Raw genomic sequence first — 20,544 nt, forward strand, 5'->3', positions numbered from 1 at the left:
GAGTTGGCTTCTTCTGAGGCCTCTCTCCTTGGCTTGCCAATGGCCTTCTTCTCGCTGTGTCCTTATATGGTTGCCCCAGGTCTGAGTCTTGCCTGTGCCCTAATCTCTCTTTGTAAGGGCATCATTCATATTGGATCAGAGCTCACTCTAATGGCCTCATTTTAACTTTATTATCTCTTTAAGGGCCCTATCACTGCAGTAGCTCATGCCTATAATCCCAGCACTTTGGGAGGCCGAGGCAGGTGGATCACCTGAGGTCAGGAGTTTGAGACCAGCCTGGCCAACATGGTGAAACCCCGTCTCTACTAAAAATACAAAAATTAGCTGGGCATGGTGGCACGCACCTGTAGTCCCAGCTACTCCAGAGGCTGAGGCAGGAGAATTGCTTGAACCTGGGAGGTGGAGGTTGCAGTGAGCCCAGATTGTGCCATTGCACTCCAGCCTAGCTGACACAGCAAGACTCCACCTCAAAAAAAAAAAAAAAAAAAAAAAAAAAAAAAAAAGGCCCTATCTCCAAATACGGTTTCATTGTCCTGGGGGTTAGGACCTCAGCATACGAATTTTGGGGAGACACAGTTCAGTCCACAACAGCCCCTGTCACAGCTTCCATTTAGGGCCAGATTAGAAATTACCCAGGGCCATTGTTTTGAGCTCAAAACACAAACACTGTTCAGTGTGATGGACAACCTCATATGTCCCCGTGGTCTGACTGTACTAGCCCATGGTCTCTGCACTCTCTTTAGAGAAGAACATGAGAGACTGTCACTTCCATCGATTCCACTTGCCACCCCTTGTCCCTGTTATGGACTCCCATTGGTGGTGTTTGGGCCTGTCTACATTTGGCTTTGGTTCTCATCTCTGCCTCGGGGCACCCTCTCTGTCCTCAGGGGCTGGGCTCCTGGAGTGAGCAGCCATCCTAGCTGGGGCCCCTGGATGAGCTGGGTTTTGCATGCCCTGCCTCTTTTACAATAGTTACCTCTCTGTGGCCCCAAGCCCTGGGGGTCTGAGAGGGAACGAGAGGCTGGGCTGTTCATGGGGCACGAGTAGGTGTGCCTCCTTTCCTGAGTCCCCAAGCTGAGGGTCAGCAGGTCCTCCAGGGCTGAAATCAGAGAGCCGCAGAGGCTGGCCTCTGATCCGAGTGGTTCTGACACTATCTGGGGACCTGGGGGCTTCACTGGGCTCCAGCCCAGTGCCGTGAGGAGGACTCATAGAGGGTCCGACCCTGAGTCCTTGGGAAAAGATTAAAGCCCATCTGTGAATGGAGGGGCTGATGGATGCGCTCTGCCCCTTTGGTCCTGCAGAATGTCAGCTGGTGTTTTGTTTGAGGAGACAGGGAGGTATGTGATTCATCTGGGAACAATTCTGATCCACAGTTGCTGAAATCAGTGGTAAAAATCAGTCAGCCAGAACATCCTCACATGGAAAATGCCTCCCTCCCTGACAGTGTCAGATACATGAAGAACGACTCCATGATGATTTGTTATGAAAACACATTGTCACTAATTCTTATTAAAATTATTTACACCTGTCATCTAGAGCCCCTTTATTTTAAAATAAGAATCTTCAGTTGCTGCCTGTGCTCACACCCAGATGGGGGTCATGCTGGAGAATTCCCCAGGCCAGCGTCTCCCGTCGCCCTTCCCCATTTTTCTGCCACTGGAAGCTCTGTGCTGAGCCCAGTACTAAGACCAAAAAAGAAGCTGGGAGCAAAGGCCAGCTGGGCAAATGCCCACTCTCTGGACTGGGAGTCCCTTTTGTGCCACTGCAGTGTTCACAAGTCTGTGTCCTCTGCCAGGGGGAGGTTCCTGGAGGGCCAGGACCCAGGCTTCAGCATCTCTGAGTCTGGCCCTGCGCCACCTCAGTACTCGTGTTAAATGAATAAGTGGACAGAGGGAGTGGGTGAGACCCAGGTGCAAACAGGAGGCCATGGAAGAAAAGAGGAAGAAAGCCCAGGCGTGGTGGCTCACGCCTGTAATCCCAGCACTTTGGGAGACCAAAGCAGGTGGATCGCAAGGTCAGGAGATTGAGACCATCCTGGCTAACACTGTGAAACCCCGTCTCTACTAAATATATAAAAAATTAGCCGGACGTAGTGGCAGGTGGCAGGCGCCTGTATTCCCAGCTACTTGGGAGGCTGAGGCAGGAGAATGGCATGAACCCAGTGGGCAGAGCTTGCAGTGGGCCGAGATCGCACCACTGCACTCCAGCCTGGGCGACAGAGCAAGACTCTGTCTCAAAAAAAAAAAAAAAAAAAAAAGGGAGAAAGAAGAGTAAAAAGAGAATCACTCTCATTTCATTACAATTAGTGCCTAGCTCCCTCCCACATTTCCCCAGTTGAGGGGTATTACTATTTTTAGTCTGTCTATAGATGACCTAAGTAATCGATTTCTTGTTCTACCAAATATCAACAGTATCTCTTGATCCTGCACTGTGTAAGATAAGGATATTAAAATTATTCCTACTCTGCAGTTCCCCCTCCAGCCTATGGCTTCAGTCATCCATGGGTTGACTTTTAAAATGACAAGGCCAATAACATTTGTATTCTATTTGTAACCATACCAAGCCCTTTTTGAGGCTTTTTCTAGAGGTTAACTCTAAAATTTGAAGAATAACAAATAATGTTTTCCATTATTGGGATGATGTAAGTATTTTTCACTGAAGGCCAGGGAGGCACCAGGACTCCATCAACTTTCTTGTACATGTTTCTTTCTTTTTTCTGGAGCTTCTAGCCATCTTTTTCCCCTTGTTTCCTCTATTATAGCTGTATCTATTTCCCTGCCTCTCCATCAGTCAGGCATTCCCTTTAGGGTTTCTCTTCATCATCTTGCTCCAGCCTGGCTGCCCTCTTGCTAGGTCATGTGGCTGTTGTTTTGGGGCTTCCTTTCTCTGCCTTCTGAGGTTGGATTCACCTTTGCTTAGAACCTATAGCTTCTTTTGTGTTTACTTCTTCCTTTTAGTTCCATCCATTCTCAAGTAAATACCAAGAAGTGACAGGTGGGAGGTAAGGTTTTGAGTTCTTTTGTGTCTAAATGACTGGATTCTTCCCTTTTACTTGATTGTTGGTGTGGCAGGTTGTTGGATTGTTGTTTGGATTGTTGGCGTGGTGGGTTTTTGGTTTGATTGTTGGTGTGGTGGGTTGTTGGTTTGATTGTTGGTGTGGTGGGTTGTTGGATCATTGGTTTAATTGTTGGTGTGGTGAGTTGTGGGATTGTTGTTTTGCTTGTTGTAGTGGGTTGTTGGGTTGTTGTTTTGATTGGTATTGTGGATTGTTGGGTTGTTGTTTTGATTGTTGGGTTGTTGTTTTGATTGTTGGTGTGGTGGGTTGTTGGGTTGTTGATTTGATTGTTGATGTGATGAGTTATTGGATTATTGTTTTGATTGTTGGTGTGGTGGATTGTTAGGTTGATTTGATTGTTGGTGTGTTGGGTTGTTGGGTTGTTGTTTTGATCGTTGGTGTGATGAGTTATTGGATTATTGTTTTGATTGTTGGTGTGGTGGATTGTTGGGTTGATTTGATTGTTGGTGTGGTGGGTTGTTGGGTTGTTTTGATTGTTGGTGTGGTGGGTTGTTGGGTTGTTGTTTTGATCGTTGGTGTGATGAGTTATTGGATTATTGTTTTGATTGTTTTGGTTTTTTTTGATTGTTGGTGTGGTGGATTGTTGGGTTGGTTTGATTGCTGGTGTGTTGGGTTGTTGGGTTGTTTTGATTGTTGGTGTGGTGGGTTGTTGGGTTGTTGGTTTGATTGTTAGTGTGGTGGGTTGTGGGGTTGTTGGTTTGATTGCTGGTCTGGTGGGTTTGTATTTTAGGTGAAAATCATTTTCCCTTAGGATGTTGAAGACCTTCTCTACCATCTTTTAGCATCCAGGGATACATGAGAAGCATGAGAATGGTTGTTTCTTTGGAAGTATCCAGTTTTTTTTCCTCTGGAATCTTTACAGTTCTGAAATGTGGAACCTTTTCATTTGGAGTTTGTGTCCAGACTCTTCAACTTTCTCTCAAATCTTTTTATATTCCTTCTTCTCCATTTCTCTCTACTTCTTCTCTTTAATCTAAGAATCCTATACTTCTGGATTGTACCTCTAGCACTCATATCTTTTTATTGTTGTTGAGACAAGGTCTTGCTCTGTCAACCGGGCTGGAGTGCAGTAGTGTGATCATAGCTCACTGCAGTCTTGAACTCCTGGCCTCAAGCAATCCTGCCGCCTCAGCCTCCTGAGTATCTGGGACTATAGGCACATGCAACCACACTTGGCTGATGTTTTTCAAACATTTTTTTGTAGAGATAGGATCTTGTTACTTTGCTCAGGCTAGTCATATCTTTTAATGTTATCTTTTTTCTCTCCTCTTTTTGCTTCCACATACTGGGAAAATCCCTTGACTTCATCTTCCAGCTCTTCTGGTGAACCCCTCCTCCACAAGAGTTCTTTCTTTATACCCTAAGTAGAATATTTTTAAGTTCTGTTTTGTTCCTCCAATAGTTGTCTTTGTGGTCATTTTATCTGATGGATTATCTTGGTCTCACTTCAGGTTGACCAGGTGACCCTTGGCTATCCATCCATATTTAACCTTGAAATAAAAACTGATAGGAGCTCTGTGTCTGAAGTTGTTCACGATGCTCCTGGCCCTTTTGTTGCTAGAACGGCCAGATCTTTTAACTGTAAATGATACCTTTTTTTTTTTTTTTTAACAGAGGAACTCATAGTCTGATTCCATCTCTCTTCCCCCTCTGCTGGACATTCAGCAGTTGGCTGCCATGGTTTTTGGTGGGGTAGGGGGAGTGTAGGCTTGATGGTTCTTCTTACGGACTCACAACTGATTCTCATTTTTAGGGCCATGCTCCCTCCCCATCCTCCACCCACCTCTTAGAATTTTCCATGTGCAGATTGGCTCTAGGTACTTGGGCTGTGTCATCCTGTCCTTGTGCCACTCCCTTGTACTTCCGTACACTTGTTGAAATTTCTCTTCCACTGAGATGCCCTTCCCTGTCAGTCTATTCATCTATGGGCTTGTACCTTTTTTATTCCTCTTCTGGAATGTTAGTGGTGTCTTGGGAGAAAGGAGAAAAGTGCCTGGGGTCAACCCTTCATCTTTAAAGTAAAGATGATCTCTGCATTTGTAAAGCAATTTGTAAAATCTTTTTACACATATTATTCCATTTGAGCTCTCTGACAACCTTTAAGTTTGGAAGGGAAGCAGCCTGCTGTTATATCCATCTTACAGATAAAGCAGCTGAGTCTCAGAGAGATTAAATGACTTGCCCGAGGTTACATTGCAAGATTGGGATGGAGCCAGGATTCAAGGCTGGGTGTCCCAAGCCCTGACCTTGGTCCAGGGTGTGATGAGGACATTGGAGACAGAGAGAGTAGGGCCCAGATGCTGGTAACAGTAGAGCTTGAAACCCCGCCTAGAGTGTTGCCAGGGCTGTGTTTCCAGAAGGTATTTGAAGCAGTGGCCATATAGGAGGCTGCTCTAGGGGCCTGTGGATTGCAGAGAGTGGGGTGGGGCAGGGGGCAGTGGGTGAGCCAGGGTGTTGCTGTATGATGGCACCTCTCCCTTATACCCTGTGAGCTCCTGAGAGGGGAGATTTGGGAAAGCTGGAAGGAAGGTTTGCCTTTTGTCAGCCAGGGTGGGAGGAGGAAAGCTGCCAGGCTGGGGCCTTTGTACTCACTCTTCTCCCTGCCTGGAATACACTTTTCCCAGATATTTGCACAGCTCATTCCTATGTCACTTCAGGTCTCTGTGCAAGGTTCTCCTCCTCAGGAAAGCCTTCCCTGATCACTCAATCTGAAACAGTCACTTCCCCGTCCCTTTACCCTGCTTCACTTTCCTTCCCGGCACTTGCCACTTCCTGGCAAGGCATTATATATTTGTTTTCCATTTTCCTCCCAAATTGGTATGTAAGCTCCATGGAAGCAAGGGGTTGTTTTGTTCACTACTGTATTTCTAGTTCCTGCCATATGGAGATACTGAACAAATAGTGAGACTTGATTTGAACTCAGGTGTTTCAATTAATCCATTAACTTATTGGTATACTCAACAAATATTTACCACGCATCTGCTATGTGCCTTAGCACTTGAGTTACAGTGATGAGTGCAGGCTTGATACCCTGCCCCCATGGTATTTACTGTCTAGTGGGGAAGATCAGGAGTCATGATAGGTCATAGGTTTTACAAAAGTGGAAAGTACAGGGGGCTATGAGTGAGCATAGTCAAGGCAGTTCAGTTTAACAATAATAATAACTTACATGTACTGGATGCTTTCTGTGTGTCAGGTGCCATGCCTAGTCTTTTATCACATCATCCTATTTAATTATTTTAACAAATCTGGGAGGGCAAGAGACTATTATTACACCCGTTTTATAAATGAGAAAACTGAGGCTCAGAGAGGTTAAATAACCAGCCTGAGGCCTCATAGTTAGCAGGTATCTGAACTAAGATTTGGGTCTTAGCCCCAAGTCCCACTAGTTCCAAAATCCATGTATTTAGTTACTATCTTCCATGACTTTTCCTGCAATCACCCCTCCCCCACCAGCCATGTATTCTTCCTGTAGGGGAGGCTTGCCTTGTTTGAGGACAACTGTTACCACCTCCAATTAAACACAGGATATGCCTCTGCAAAATGAACCCTTTTTTAAAAAGGGTTTTTTTTTTTTCTTTTGAGATGGAGTCTTTCTCTGTCGCCCAGGCTGGAGTGCAATGGCACAATCTCAGCTCACTGCAATCTCCACCTCCTGGGTTCAAGCGATTCTCCTGCCTCAGCCTCCCAACTAGCTGGGATTACAGGTGCACGCCATGCCCAGCTAATTTTTGTATTTTTAGTGGAGACGGGATTTCACCATGTTGGCCAGGCTGGTCTCAAACTCCTGACCTCAGGTCATCTGCCCGCCTCGGCCTCCCAAAGTGCTGGGATTAGAGGCGTGAGCCACTGCGCCCAGCCTAAAAAGGGTTTTTAAAGTGGGTATTTGCTTTTTTTTTTTTAATAATGGATCCCTGTAGGAACCTGAAGAAAGCTTCAGATTCTCCCCAAAGATATGCACATGGGTGGATAGACATGGATTTTGCCTGTAACAAAATCAGGGGGTACAGGCACTTCCTTTAGCCCTTCGGTGGACCCCAGGGTAAGAGCCACAGTGATAGTAGTTTCTTGGTAACACTCAGCTCCTGAAGGCTGGTCACTTTCCCATTGATGATCAAACCAGGACAGCTTCCTTTCAAGGGCTCCTCTCTGCACCAGCACCCAAGACTAACGAGCTTCTTAGTGGTCCACAGCCAGGTGACCCCAAACAGCTACAGAATGCCTGGCCCTAAAGTGGGGACTGTGCATGATCAAGAGAGAGAAATCATGGTGCTGCCTTTAAGGAGTGTACGATCTGTCTGCATTTTGCAGTTTTACTGTAGAATTACAATCTTTCGGACTACTCAGTGCAAAAAGGATCCCATGATCCAATACTTTTCTTGGAAATTCACAATATATGAGAACATATTAAGGGATCTGAGAAGTCTTGCAGTAAAGAAAAGCATTTAACTTTATTTAGCTTAGCTTTCGCCAACTATATTTGACCATAGGATCCCCCTTAAAAAAAAAAAAGCATAATTCTTTGCCGAAGATCTAGAGTTCATCAAGAAGGGCTCGCCCAATGGTATAACGTGTCTTGTGCTCCCTTCCTTAAGAAGGAGGGGGTGCTGGCCTGGCTTGAGGAGCCTCCTGGATCTTTCTGGATCTCACGACTCTCACCATGCCAGGGCCTCGCTGGAACCTTCAATGGCTGGGATCCTAGAGAATTCTGGACATTTCTGTAGAATAGGAGAATCACCCGCAAAACCAAGCATAAGTGAAAGCAGGAAGGAATTGGGTAGGATGCAAGGAACGATTTCTTAACTGAAATGGGGAAGGAGTAACTAAAGATAGGGATAGGTAACAGAGATGCTAAAGTGGATCTGTGGCAGAGAGAGCTTGGGAATGTGGACTTGGCTCTGAGGTTAGGCACTGCTTAAAGAGGAGAGAAACCGATAATAAGGGTGAGCAACTATTTGAGGTTAATGTGCCTGAGGATCTCATATTGGTCAGTTAGTGTTTGTGGGAATTTGTATTTTTGATTTGGCTCAGTCATTCACTTAATAAATATTTATCAAGTATCTATATTTTGCTAAGCACTGTTCTAGAAGCTGGGGATACAGCACTGAAACGATTATATGTATGCATAATTATAAATAAGTTGATGTAAATGTGTAAATTAAAAGTGAGTTCTTTTTGCAGGTTTCAGTCAAAGGGAGAATGCTGTGTGGTTTAGACGTTCCCTTTCCTGAGAGTGCTTTAGAATGTCATGATGCAGAGATGTTTAAATGCCAGCTAGCATAAAGGCTGGCCGAGGGTTTTTCAGGGAGAAGGGGCAGTCTCAGGTTTCTCATCTTATCCTTTCTGTCATTTGGAAACTGTGATCCACCCTTGAGAAGGGAGAAAGAGAAGGGCATGCCCTGCTCATGAGCCCTACTGTGTGCTGAACTGTGTGGGTGTTTGATGGGTGTTCCGCTGGGGTCTGACTCTCTTTATAGACAGATGTTCCCAAGAGAACTATGCAGGCCCTTGGGGGTGGGCACATGAGGAAGAAGGTTTCGAAGTGTTTCTGGGATTTGTTTTAATCAGGTATGGTAGGACACGCAGACATGAAAATGACCATCATGAAGTAAGACGTTATACTCACAGATCCCTAGAAACAGGAGGCATGCCCTGCAGGGCAGCCCCAGGGCCGGTCAGGAGGCAGCAGTGAGGGGAAAGCGTGGGTGAGACTATTGAGGTTTTCGCGGGAAGGAATGGACAAGGCAGGGTCAGCAGGGTAGCCAGGTTTAGGATTGGCTAGTTTGAATAATTCTGGCAGGCTCTGAGGCATAGGGACTGCCTCTGTATGTCCGATACCTGGCCCTGGGATGATTAGGGTGGGGGGTGGGGAGGGGATGGTGGCCTGTCAGTGAGGAGGCGGTTGAGGGTGTGGGCTCTGATTGGTTGGTTTGCACATGAAAGGCAGACTTGCAGGACAGTTGTTTGCTAACTAGGAATTAGCAAGGCACCAGGTGCCAGAGCATCAGGAATACAGAAAATAAGAAAATACCAGGTGGGCACGGTGGCTCACACCTGTAATCCCAGCACTTTGGGAGACCGAAGCGGAAGGATGCCTTGAGGTCAGGAGTTCGAAACCAGCCTGGCCAACATGGTGAAACCCCATCGCTACCAAAAAGTACAAAAATTAGCTAGGTGTGGTGGCACACCTGTAGTCCCAGCTACTTGGTAGGCTGAGGCATGAGAATCACTTGAACCCCAGAGGCAGAGGTTGCAATGAGCTGAGATCACACCATTGCACTCCAGCCTGGATGACAGTGTGAGGCCCTGTCTTAAAAAAAAAAAAAGAAAGAAAAGAAAACATGGTCAATGCCAAGGGCCAGCCCCAGGACTGGACTTGGCCTATGGGAGATCAGGAGGGAGCATTTCTGGGAATGATCGCACTCTGTCCCGCCTGCCCTGCTCATGTACTCTTCTGTCCTCTACTCCCAAGGGTGAAGCAGTCAGAGCTGTTCGACAGGTGGAAGAGCCTCCAGATGTGCAAATGGGCGATGAACATCTCTGAGGCCAACCAGTTCAAGTATCTATGATTCGTCTGTCCTCCCTTCTCCTTGTATGATTCTCCTCACTGGCACCTCTTCTGGTCTCCATTGTCCTGCAAGGCCCAGCTCTCAGTGGGCATCTTCCCCAGAGCAGGCCCTGACTGGGCTTAGGAATCCGGGCAGTGGGGGGGATCTGATCTCAACATGCAGGCTGAGGTGGGCACCTTGCCCAGGTGCTGTCCTCCACCTTCTCTCCCTTAGTCCTTGCAGCAGCCTTGTGAGGTTGATGGTGCCATCTCCAGTACACAGCTGAGGTTCACTGAGGCTATTAGCAGGGAAGCATGTGCCGGCGGTCTCCGGCAGGCCTGTGTGAAGGCGCATTACGCATCCTCTATGACCTCCCCTGTCCTGGGGCAGCCGCTCTGACCCAGTGGCTTCTCTCCTTCTCAGAGCATATGAGTTCTTCCAGCCTCCACGAGACATTTGAGCCCTGCTGCAGATTATTTTATAAATGCTCTCTAACCAAAATGAGCAGATTATAAACTCCCAGAGAGGTAAGAGCTGGATCTTAAGGTTGTCCTGTGGGAACTCAGCAAATAACAGATGTCCAAAAATTCTTTTTGATGGATGGTGAACTTTAGGGTCTTCTCCATCTCTAAAATTCTGTGAGCTTATGGGATTATTTTAGTGCAGGTAGATCTCATTTTATGGAGTTGATGTGATCTGGCAATTTGTGTCTATACTGGATTTCAGCACTCAGATCCAAGTTTAAATGTACTGAGGAGCTCTAAGCATGAAGGAATCCTGCACAAGATTGTGAAAATCAAAGATGACTAAGCTTTTTCTTTATAAATCATTTGTTCCAATTTGCTGCAGCTCCAGACCAAGTCTAGAGGTAGAGCAGTAGTTTTAAGAGGCACATTTTCAGAAATGTGAATGTTTAAAATGATAACACTTGAAGATCAGGTGCCAGAGGCCTCTGGGAGACTACAGAAACCCAGCAAAGGCCTGACAGTAGTTTGCAGAGACTCACCTATCACAAAAAAACAGAACATGAGCTTGAGCAAAGTGCTGGGAGAGAATAGAACCATAATCTGTGCTGCCAACTGGCCCCTTAGAAATGTTACTGTGCACACGGCACAGAGGTGCCCCTGGGGGCGAGTGAGACCTGGCACACTGAGAGTATGGCTGATAAAGCACTCAGCCTGAACCAGGTCAGTGAGAGGCAAAAGCCTGTTGTCTAGACTTAGGGCAGAATAGAAGTCTCAGCAGTGGACCAGGCATGGTGGCTCATGCTTATAATCCCAGCACTTTGGGAGGCCAAGGCGGGTGAATCACCTGAGGTCAGGAGTTCAAGATCAGCCTGGCCAACATGGTGAAACCCTGTCTCTACTAAAAACGCAAAGAAATTAGCCAGGTGTGGTGGTGTACGCCTGTAATCCTAGCTACTTGGGAGGCTGAGGCAGGAGAATTGCTTGAACCCAGAAGGCAGAGGTTGCAGTGAGCGGAGATCATGCCAATGCACTCCAGCCTGGGCGACAGAGCGAGACGCCATCTCAAAAAAAAAAAAGTCTCAGCAGCAGGACTCACATATCTCAGGAAACATGAAGCAACAGGGAAATGATGTGGCAAGAGAAAAACAGGGATGAGTGTGGGAGCCTTTGGCAGGGACAAGACAGTACAGTGCAGGGGTGGAGCTCCGGGTGTGAGGGGTGTGGAGCAGTTTCAGGTGTGAGAAAAGGCAGTGACATCAGGCCTTGCCATGCTCTAAGTGAGAAAACCTTCCAGGCTGGCCATTGCCTCCCTTTGCTCTCATTTCAAGCTCATGGAACAATGATGAGATGCTTCATTCAGGCTGGCAGGAACCTGGTGCCATGAGGGAGTGGCAGGTGGGTGCTAGAAGGCAGGCATGAGCATTCGAATTACAGGAAAGGAATCCTGTAACAGGCCTTCTCCCACCCTGCTGCCTACAAATAGGCACGCTGACATTCTGGTTTGTATATCAGTCGCTTATGAGCTTGGTTAGTGTGAGTCAGTATCCCTCAATAGGAGTGCTCTGCAGTGGGCTGACAAGACTGAGCTTCTGAACTAGCAAAGCTAAAAGGCCCAGATGCTGGTTTGTAATGCCAATCCATGGCCCTGCCTTGCCAGGCCTCTGGCCTCCTCTCTGGGAAGCCTCAGTTACATTCTGAAACCCAGCTCTCCACAGGAAATTCTGCTCTCTGTGACTGGGAGCCAGCTAGGCTTCCCAGTGAAGTACCTGCAAGAGGTGAAATTAAAAAAAAAATTATAGGCCGGGCATGGTGGCTCATGCCTGTAATCCCAGCACTTTGGGAGTCTGAGAGGCTGAAGCAGGTGGATCACCTGAGGTTAGGAGTTTGAGACCAGCCTGGCCAACATGGAGAAACCCCGATTCTACTAAAAAAAAAAAAAAAAAAAAAAAAAAAGTTAGCCAGGCATAGTGGTGTGTGCCTATAATCCCAGCTACTTGGGAGGCTGTGGCAGGAGAAACGCTTGAACCCAGTAGGCGAAGCTTGCCGTGAGCCGAGATCGCACCATTGAACTCCAACCTGGGCAACAGAGTGAGACCCTGTCTCAAAAAAAAAAATCATCAAACCTTCCTGGCTTTGGCAAGCTGGAATCACAAATTACAGAGGATTAGAGGTAGAAGAGCCAAGCCTGTATGAAGAAACTAGGGCCCAGAGAGAGAGAGAGACCTTTCGGTAGCCTCACAACCGGTGGGGGCAGAGCAGAAGCGAGAATCCAGGCCTCTTGACACTAGGACGGCAGCCCAAGTTTCCATGCCAGGCCTGGCTGGGAGCTCTTCGGAAAGCTCCTCCTCACCCTCTATTAGTGGCCAGGACTCAGGCTCCATCGAGGAGTTCTGTACAGTGCAGACAGGGGCAGCTGGGTGGGGCTTCATGGAAAGAAACTTGGCCTAGGCCCTGAATGAGTGGCAGAAGGCAGGGGCCTTGGGAGAGGTGTTGAAAAGGGAGGGGACAGCATGAGCAGAGGTGCAGGGTGGGGGCAAGCCTGGGAATGAGTGGGCAGGAGAGGCCTCGGCTCCATGCAGGGTGGGGGCGAGTGTGGGGATGGGTGGGCAGGAGAGGCCTCGGCTCCACCCCTCTGTTCTCCATGAGGCTGTGCTCTGCCCTCCATCACGTCTTTCCTGCATCACGTCCTTCCTGCATCACGTCTTTCCTGCCTGTCTCCCTGCCTGGCAGGTCTACTCTGTCCAGGTGCTGCAACGCCCCTGCCTTTCTCCTCACCACCCAGAAGAACACTCCCCTGGGGACAAAGCTCAAGTATGAGGTGGACACCAGCGGCATCTACCACATCAACCAGGAGATCTTCCGCATGTTTCCCAAGGTGCTACTTTGGGCGGAGGCGGTCTGGGTGGGGCGAGGGAGCCGACCCAGCAGTAGCCCTCCATGGCAATGCCCCTGGGGTTTTGCCTGACTCCCTCACTGTCCTCTGGACTCGGTTGTCTTGGTCCTGGTTGACCAGTTGTCTGAGGTGCAGAAGCCCACCCTCTGGGTTTCTTTGGGGGTTCTGTCTGAGAACCATGACTGCCAACTGGCTATGATTTGAGTGACTTTTGGCGAGAAAGTGACTAGAAAATTCTGGGTATTGCATTGCTTGCAGAGGATATCCTGCAGATAGGGAGAGAATGACAACACATTTGTCCCCCACCTGAGGTAGGCACAAGAGCAAACGCACATGCAGAGGTTGTGAGCACAAGAAAGAACAACCCAGTGCAGATCTAGACTCTGAAAGATTCAGCTCACTGGATGACCGTGGGCAGATACTTTGTCTTTCAAAGCCTCAATCTCCTTATTTGTAACACTGGGGTTTGGACTATGAATAGATTTGGCTGATTATAACAGAACATCTAAAATATCAGAGACTTAATCAAGATAGATATTTATTTTTTTCCTTTCACATGAAAGAATTCTGGAGGTAGGCTGTGCAGGGCTGGCACGGTGGCTCCCTGGTCATGGAGGACCACAAAATGAGTGAGCCGCAGACCTGAATGGTTCAGATCACTGACCTTGGCCACTGAGGACCGCAGTGAGTGAGCCACAGATATGAACTGTTCAGATCACTGATGCTGAGCACCTGCAATCACCTGGGCTGACCATTGGTGCAGACTCACCGCACTACTCTCAGAGAAGCGGCGCTGGAACCTGCTCTTTCAGCCAGTTCTGGCAATTACCCAGGTGTGGTGGCGTATGGACTCTGAAGAGGAGGAAGCTTGCATGGATGTGTTCATAACCACACTCAGGAGAGCTCTGGCTCCAGGACAGCACTTAGTGAGTGTAGTTTATAGAAATTCTGAGTGGGGGCATGTAGAGGTCTTTCTGGATGAAATCTGAAGGCCTTGGCTGCCTTGCTTCTTGGCTGAGTGCGAAACAAAGCCCAGAGTTCCCTGCATTCTGTGACTGGTACCAGAGTGTGTAGGTAAGACTCATGCATTCTGGGGACGTGGAGGAGGAGCTGCAGGTAAGCGGTGTCAAACGTGTTCTCACTTACTGTGGCCCTAAGGGAGAATGGTGCTGAGCCACCTTTACAAGGTGGGTCTTACAAGGCCTGGAACATGAAGCTGGTGACAGCAGGTGGATTTGCATCTCATGCAGGTAATGCCAGTGGGTGTAACACAACTTAGTATGACATACAGATCCAAGGAGAACCGGTGTATGGACCGCTGAAGGCCAGGGACAGAAACAGGGCTCACCAGACATTCTCCAGAAAGCGCCAGGCAGTAACTGTTTTAGGATTTGCAGTTCATAGTCTCTCTGTCACTACTACTCACCTCTATCATTCTAGCACAAAAGCAGCCACAGACATTAGTAAACAAATGAAGAGTGGCTATGTTCCAGGAACACTTTCAATCTTATTAGATGCCAAAATTGGAATTTTACATAGTTTTCATGTATCACAAAATAGTTTCTTCTTTGGGTTGTTTCCAACCATTTAAAAATATAAAATCCATTCCTGGCTTGCAAGTTACACAAAAACAGACGGTAGGCCAGATGTGGCCCACAGGCTGTATGTAGTTCGCTTGTCCCTGAATTAAAGCAGTGTGACATAGAATCACATTTCCTGAACTTCCCTAAATATAAGTATCTCTTTGTGTTTGTAAAAAATTCAGCTTCCCAGCCTCCTATCTGTGAGATTCTGATTCTGTGGTGCTGGGATAGAGCCCAGAAATTTATATTTTCATAAAGTATCCCAGGTAATTCTTAACTTACAGAAGTTTAGGAAACAGCCATATAGAACATAATAAACTTTTGATGATTTTTCTGAAAATGACTGTTTTTTTTTTCTTCCTTTCTCTGGTACAAGTCTAATAGTGCAGTTTACTCACCCACTGGCTGTGAGATGCCCCTGTTTTCCCTGTCTTGGCTCACTGGGCCTGTCCATCCAGGGACAATGGACCATGAATAAGGACAGTCTCCCACAGAAGTCCCCCTTAAATTTGGCCTGATTCCTGATGGTCCCAGGGCAGCGTGATACTCCATGAGACCCCGCCTGGCTGCTGGTCCCACCAGAAGCCCAGGCTGCAGGCCTGGCCCGTTAGGTGCAGGGCTGCCAGCCACTGTGTGCCAGGAGGAAAGCTGCCCAGCAGGCCCTGGGCGTCAGGGATGGGAGTAGCCTTTGGGGCCATCTAATAGTAACAAGATTCTCGACCACTCTTCCCATCTGTAAAGTGGAAAGCTGCTTTTCTCCCACATTCCCCACAAGGCTGCCTCTTGGGGCCAGGAGCTAATAGAGGTGGGTGTGCTTGCAGAGGTGAGAGTCACAGGTCGAGGCAGGGGGTGGCTTGGCTCTGAAAGCTATGCCTGTGCCTCCCCCAGGACATGCCCTACTATCGGTCCCAGTTTAAGAAGTGTGCTGTGGTGGGCAACGGAGGCATCTTGAAGAATAGCCGCTGCGGGAGCGAGATCAACAGCGCCGACTTCGTCTTCCGGTAAAAGAAACCCTGGCACTGCCCTTGCCACTACCCCGTGGTCCTCCTCCTCCATATTCTTCCCCTGGTGCCCTAATGCTACCCTTTAAGCAAGTAATCCCCACTTCCCACCCCTGCAGGCCCTCAGGTCTGGGATATCCCTGCTTCTCTTCAGCCCCATCCCTTTGGGGAAGTCGTTGAACTCCCAGGTCCTCAGTTTCCACATCTGCACAATGCGAGATGTGTTAAGAGCAAAGGGCATCACAGATTTGAAGGCACTGAGGACTCAGGAGCTTGCAGCTGTGTCGGGAGGTCCTCTGGGCACCATCTCCTTGGGTGGGTGCTACCCTTCCAGAAGCACTGGTTGGAACCAGGGCAGCCTTGTGGCAGACACCAATATTGGCTTCACCCTGGCTTTAACTAAGCCAGAGACTGGTCCTTGCACTTCTTCCTTCCGTAAAGCCCCCCTCTTATCTCTTTGTGGATCTTCATTTATATCTTTAGCCTGGGTGAAGAAGGTGGGTTGAAAATAAGAGCTTAAAGCAAAGGGACTTGGGTTGAGTCTGCAGTGGGGTTGCATGAAGCATGGATCCACAATCATCGGGCCACTCAGTTGGTGTCAGGTTGGGGAGGGTAGAGTAGGTTTGGTGTGATTTGAGGTCCTAAAATAAAGGGACTCCTGCATATTTTGGGTTCTTGGCTGTCCAACCCCAGCCCCTGTCTCTAGAAGAAGAAGCCTTGGACACCCTGCGTCACCTGCTGTCACAGGCGGAGTGTGAGAGACACACCTCTCTCTGTGATCTGGAGTCTGCCCACGTGTTCCCTGTGGACGCCTAGTCGAGTCCAGCATTGAAGGTTAAGCTTCCTCCAACACCGAAATCTCTAGCCCTCACTGACTCCTTATCCCAGCCACAGTCTTGCCAGGGAAGGCAAGGAAAGCCTCTTTCAAGATGGTCTTTTGGGGAGAAGCCCAGGTCTCTGGGGTCTCCCTGAACTTTGATCCGGGCTCCAGCATTGCTAGGCACATGACCTCAGGAATGTCATGTCACCCTTCTGGGCTTTGGTTTCCTCATCTGCAAAATGGGGATAAGGATAGCAGCCCCATCAGTTATGGTATTAAATCACATAGTGATTGTACAGCTCTTAGTACCTCCAGCACTGGAAACACCATTAGAGCCCAGTTAATGCCAGCAACTGCCCTTCCAGGTCCTGTTCCCTCTGCCTGGAATGCTGTCTCCCCAGCCCCTACATCCTGCATTGCCAACTGCCACTTGCCCTTCCAAGCTTAGCTCAAGAATCACCCACTCTTTCCCTGGCTATACCCACTTGCACCCTTTTCTGGGCTCCCACGGAACCTGGTGTCCACCTATCATGTGGCCTTTAACACCCAACCCTATAACCAGGGACCCACTGAGTGGTCTCGCTCTTGCAGATTGGAAACACAAAGAGAATTTCTGTTTACAGTAACTGATGTAATTGGCACAACATAACTACTCAGAAAAATTAGTCTTAAATGAAGGAATGAAGGCATGAATGAAAGAATGGACATGTGTGATTTTCAGGGCTAAGAAGCGGAGCGTATAGTGGTTCTGTTCACAGGCTCTGAAGCTGGGGAGCCTGGTTTGAGTTAGAAAAAGCTGTGTTACTTTGCGTAAGTTACCTAGCCACTCCACCTTTATCTCCTAAAATGAAAGATGAGAATGATAATAGTAACTACCCCTTGGGGTCAGTATGAGGAATAAATGAATTAATATGTTTAAAATCTTCAAACAATGCAGGACACATACTAAGTTTTATTATAAGGAAAATGTTATTTTAAAATATTCCTCTCATTTTACAGATGAAAAACAGTTTTTTGGGAGGGGATGATATTCCTTGCTAGGGTCATGGGGCTAGTCATAGTCAGAAATGGGATACAGTTCTGGTCTTGCATTCTTTCTGTGATACCACGTCATTTCTCTAGCCCGATAATAGGACAGTAAACATCTCCCTCGAAGGGGCTGGTCTCTTGTCCCACCACCTAAGATCTGTTAAGATCTGTGAGAGCACACAGTTGTGTCTGCTACTTTTGGAGATGCTGTGGGCCCTTCCATCCTCCTTGTCTTCATCATCGTAGCAGTGCAGCAGCAGCAAAGCCTTGCTGGGTGCCTGTATGTGCACGCCAAGATGCCCTGAGACTCCGTCCTGTTCTAGGCATGTCCTAGATGCTATTGCACTAGGAACGAGACCCAGGCTTGCAGTCAGACAGGCCCGTCCTCCACCCTGCCTTGACCACCTAATAGCAGCAAGTCCCTTGACCCTCTGAATGCCTGGTTTCTCATTTGCAACACAGTGAGCCTAATATCTGCCACCCGAGGTTATTGATGTCTCATATAATCCTATGAAAGTTCCTGGCATGCCACAGATGCCCAAAAAAATGGTAATTGACTGCAGACACCCCTCCCCTTCCCACGCTCAATCTTTAAGGACAATATAAAACCTGCCTTTCATAGTGGTCTGATAGACAGGGGTGTGGTTGGATCATAAAGCAGGTGAAAGTCCTGGTCCTGTTATAGAATAGGGTTCTTCCGCACAATTATTCCCTAAACCCATGGCTTCCCCTTGACGAAAGGCCACATTCTTCCCATGCCCCACCGTCCCTTATGTTCTGGCCCCTTCTTACCTCTCTGCCTTCAGCTTGTACCACTCCCACCTTGCCTGTGCTCCAGTCACTGGGCCACAGTCACTCCTGGGTGCTTCCTGTTCTCACCTACCACAGGACCTTTGCACAGGACCTGTGTCTGGAATGCTCATGAGTTCCACTTTCACCCAGCTAACACCTGCTTATTTCAAAATTTATTATTCATTCATTATGTAGTATTTGATGCGAAGAATATTTGTACCACATAAGTATGAAGCAAAACAATAAAATGAATATTTGTAGACCAACCACTTGATTTAAGAAGTTGAATGTTTGTATGGAGCCTTTGTATCAACTGGTGTGCTCCTTCCCATTCTACCTCTGTTTCCCCCCGAAGGTATCGCTACCCTGAATTGAGTACCTAATCATTCTCTCATTGTTAAAAATTGGTTTGTCATATGTAGATGTACCCCTGAACAATGTATTGTTAAACTATGCTTGCTTGGGGCCGTATTCGTTTCCTATTGCTGCTATAAAAAAATACCACCAAATTAGTGGTTTAAACAACACAGATTTTATTATCTTACAGTCTTGGAGGTCAGAAGTCTCACTGGACTAAAATCAAGGTGTCTGCAGAACTGCATTCCCTTCTGGATGCTCTCAGGGAGAATTTGTTTCCTTTTTCAGTTCCTAGAATCTCCTTAAATTCCTTGGCTTGTGGCAAAGCCCACAGTGGAGTATCTTCCAGTCTCTTTCTCTGACTCCAATTCTGTTGCCACATACTTTCTTCTGTCTCCCTGGTTGTCACATCACCACTTATAAAGACCCTTGTGATGACACTGGACTCCCCCAGATAACTCAGGGCAATGGCTCCATCTCAAGATCCTAAACTTAATTGCAGCTGCAGAGTCCCTTCTGCCACGTAAGCCTGCATAGTCACAGCTTCCAGGGATTAGGACATGGACACCTTTGGGGGCTATTACTCTTCCTACTATGGGGCTTTCTACCAATGGTGGCAACTTGCTTTTGCATGCCATATGTGTTGCATTTCTAAGATGCATCTTCCAACATATACCATGTTTATTTAGCCCTTCTCCTGCTACAAGACTTTTGCTCAATTCCTCCTTCAGACCTCAGCTCAAGCATTGCTTCCTCAGGGAAGTCTTGGCTCCCTAGAAAAGGAGATGCTCCCCTGCCACCTGTCCTCTGAGAGCCATAATCCCATCCTCCAGAGGTCCAGGGACTACCCAAGCTTGTAACTGCATTTTACAACCGGTGGTTTCTCTGCCCCATGTGTCTGGAACTTCAGCAAGGCCTGTTGGCTGTCCCAGTGCCTGATAAGGAGTAGAAGGACCACTGTCTTATCACCTGGCTACAGAGAATCTGCCTAGCTGGTTGCCGTTGCATCCCTCTGCCCACATGATCACCATCCCTCCCCTCCCCCTGCGCCCTCCCCAGCCTGACCTATTGAATGACCTTGGGCTGCCTTTTCTCTTCTGCAGGTGCAACCTGCCCCCCATCTCAGAGAAGTACACCATGGACGTGGGGGTGAAGACGGATGTGGTCACTGTGAACCCCAGCATCATCACAGAGAGGTCAGTGGTCCTCTTTCTAGAGCTGCACTGTCCAAAATGGTAGCCAATAGTCACATGCGGCTACTGGGCACTGGAAGTGTGGTTAGTCTGGAGATGTGCTGGCTGTGAGTGTAAAACACACACTGGGTTTCAAAGACTTAATACGAAAGCAGGATAACATATCTAATTAACTTGTTATATTAATTACTTGTTGAAGTAATAGTATTTTCAAAATAGTGGGTTAAAGAAAATATAAAAACTTCACCCATTTCTATTTTTTCACATGTGCTTACTTGGACATTGTTAAATTCCATATGTGGCCTGCATTAGTTCTTTTGGACGGTGCTGGTCTACAGTACCTTCACCTAGAGATGGGCAGGACAGCTTTCCAGGGTGTGACCAGGGCAGGCAGCTCCCTACCTGGCTGTGTCCACGAGGTACTGGGGAGAAGCTCACACTGAGATCTCAGCTCCCCTCCTGGCTCCCCTCCTGGGGTTCATCTGGAAGGTTTCAGGGGAAGTGTTGAAACCCTAGCCCTGGGCATAGTCACATCAACCAGGTCAGAGGACATGTAAGAGGAGGGGACAGTGGGAGATGAGAGGAGGGGGTCGTTGAATTGGATCAGATGCCCAGGGAACAGCTATTTAAGGGGCGGGAAGAGACAGCAAAGTCACCGAGTGAAGGAGTGCTCAGAGATGTGAGAGAGGGCCCAAGAGGGAAGGCTGCTTAATGTAAAGAAATGGGGCCAGGCGTGGTGGCTCATACCTATAACCACAGCGCTTTGGGAGGCTGAGGCCAGAGTG

At 47.9% G+C, this 20,544-nt stretch overlaps 1 protein-coding gene across 4 annotated transcripts in view; it reads left to right on the forward strand.

Moving 5' to 3' along the window:
* Positions 1-20,544, forward strand: part of ST8SIA5 (ST8 alpha-N-acetyl-neuraminide alpha-2,8-sialyltransferase 5) — an 88,897-nt gene that overhangs the window by 54,956 nt on the left and 13,397 nt on the right. For all 4 annotated transcript variants that reach the window (XM_030810494.1, XM_030810493.1, XM_030810495.1 and 1 more), the window contains 4 exons: positions 9,549-9,635; positions 12,822-12,966; positions 15,456-15,568; positions 19,670-19,762. In XM_030810494.1, coding sequence (XP_030666354.1) covers positions 9,549-9,635; positions 12,822-12,966; positions 15,456-15,568; positions 19,670-19,762 — 438 coding nt within the window. The remainder of the gene's footprint in view (positions 1-9,548; positions 9,636-12,821; positions 12,967-15,455; positions 15,569-19,669; positions 19,763-20,544) is intronic.

Source organism: Nomascus leucogenys, chromosome 4 (genome assembly GCF_006542625.1).
Source record: "Nomascus leucogenys isolate Asia chromosome 4, Asia_NLE_v1, whole genome shotgun sequence".
In the NCBI taxonomy this organism is placed as follows: domain Eukaryota; kingdom Metazoa; phylum Chordata; class Mammalia; order Primates; family Hylobatidae; genus Nomascus; species Nomascus leucogenys.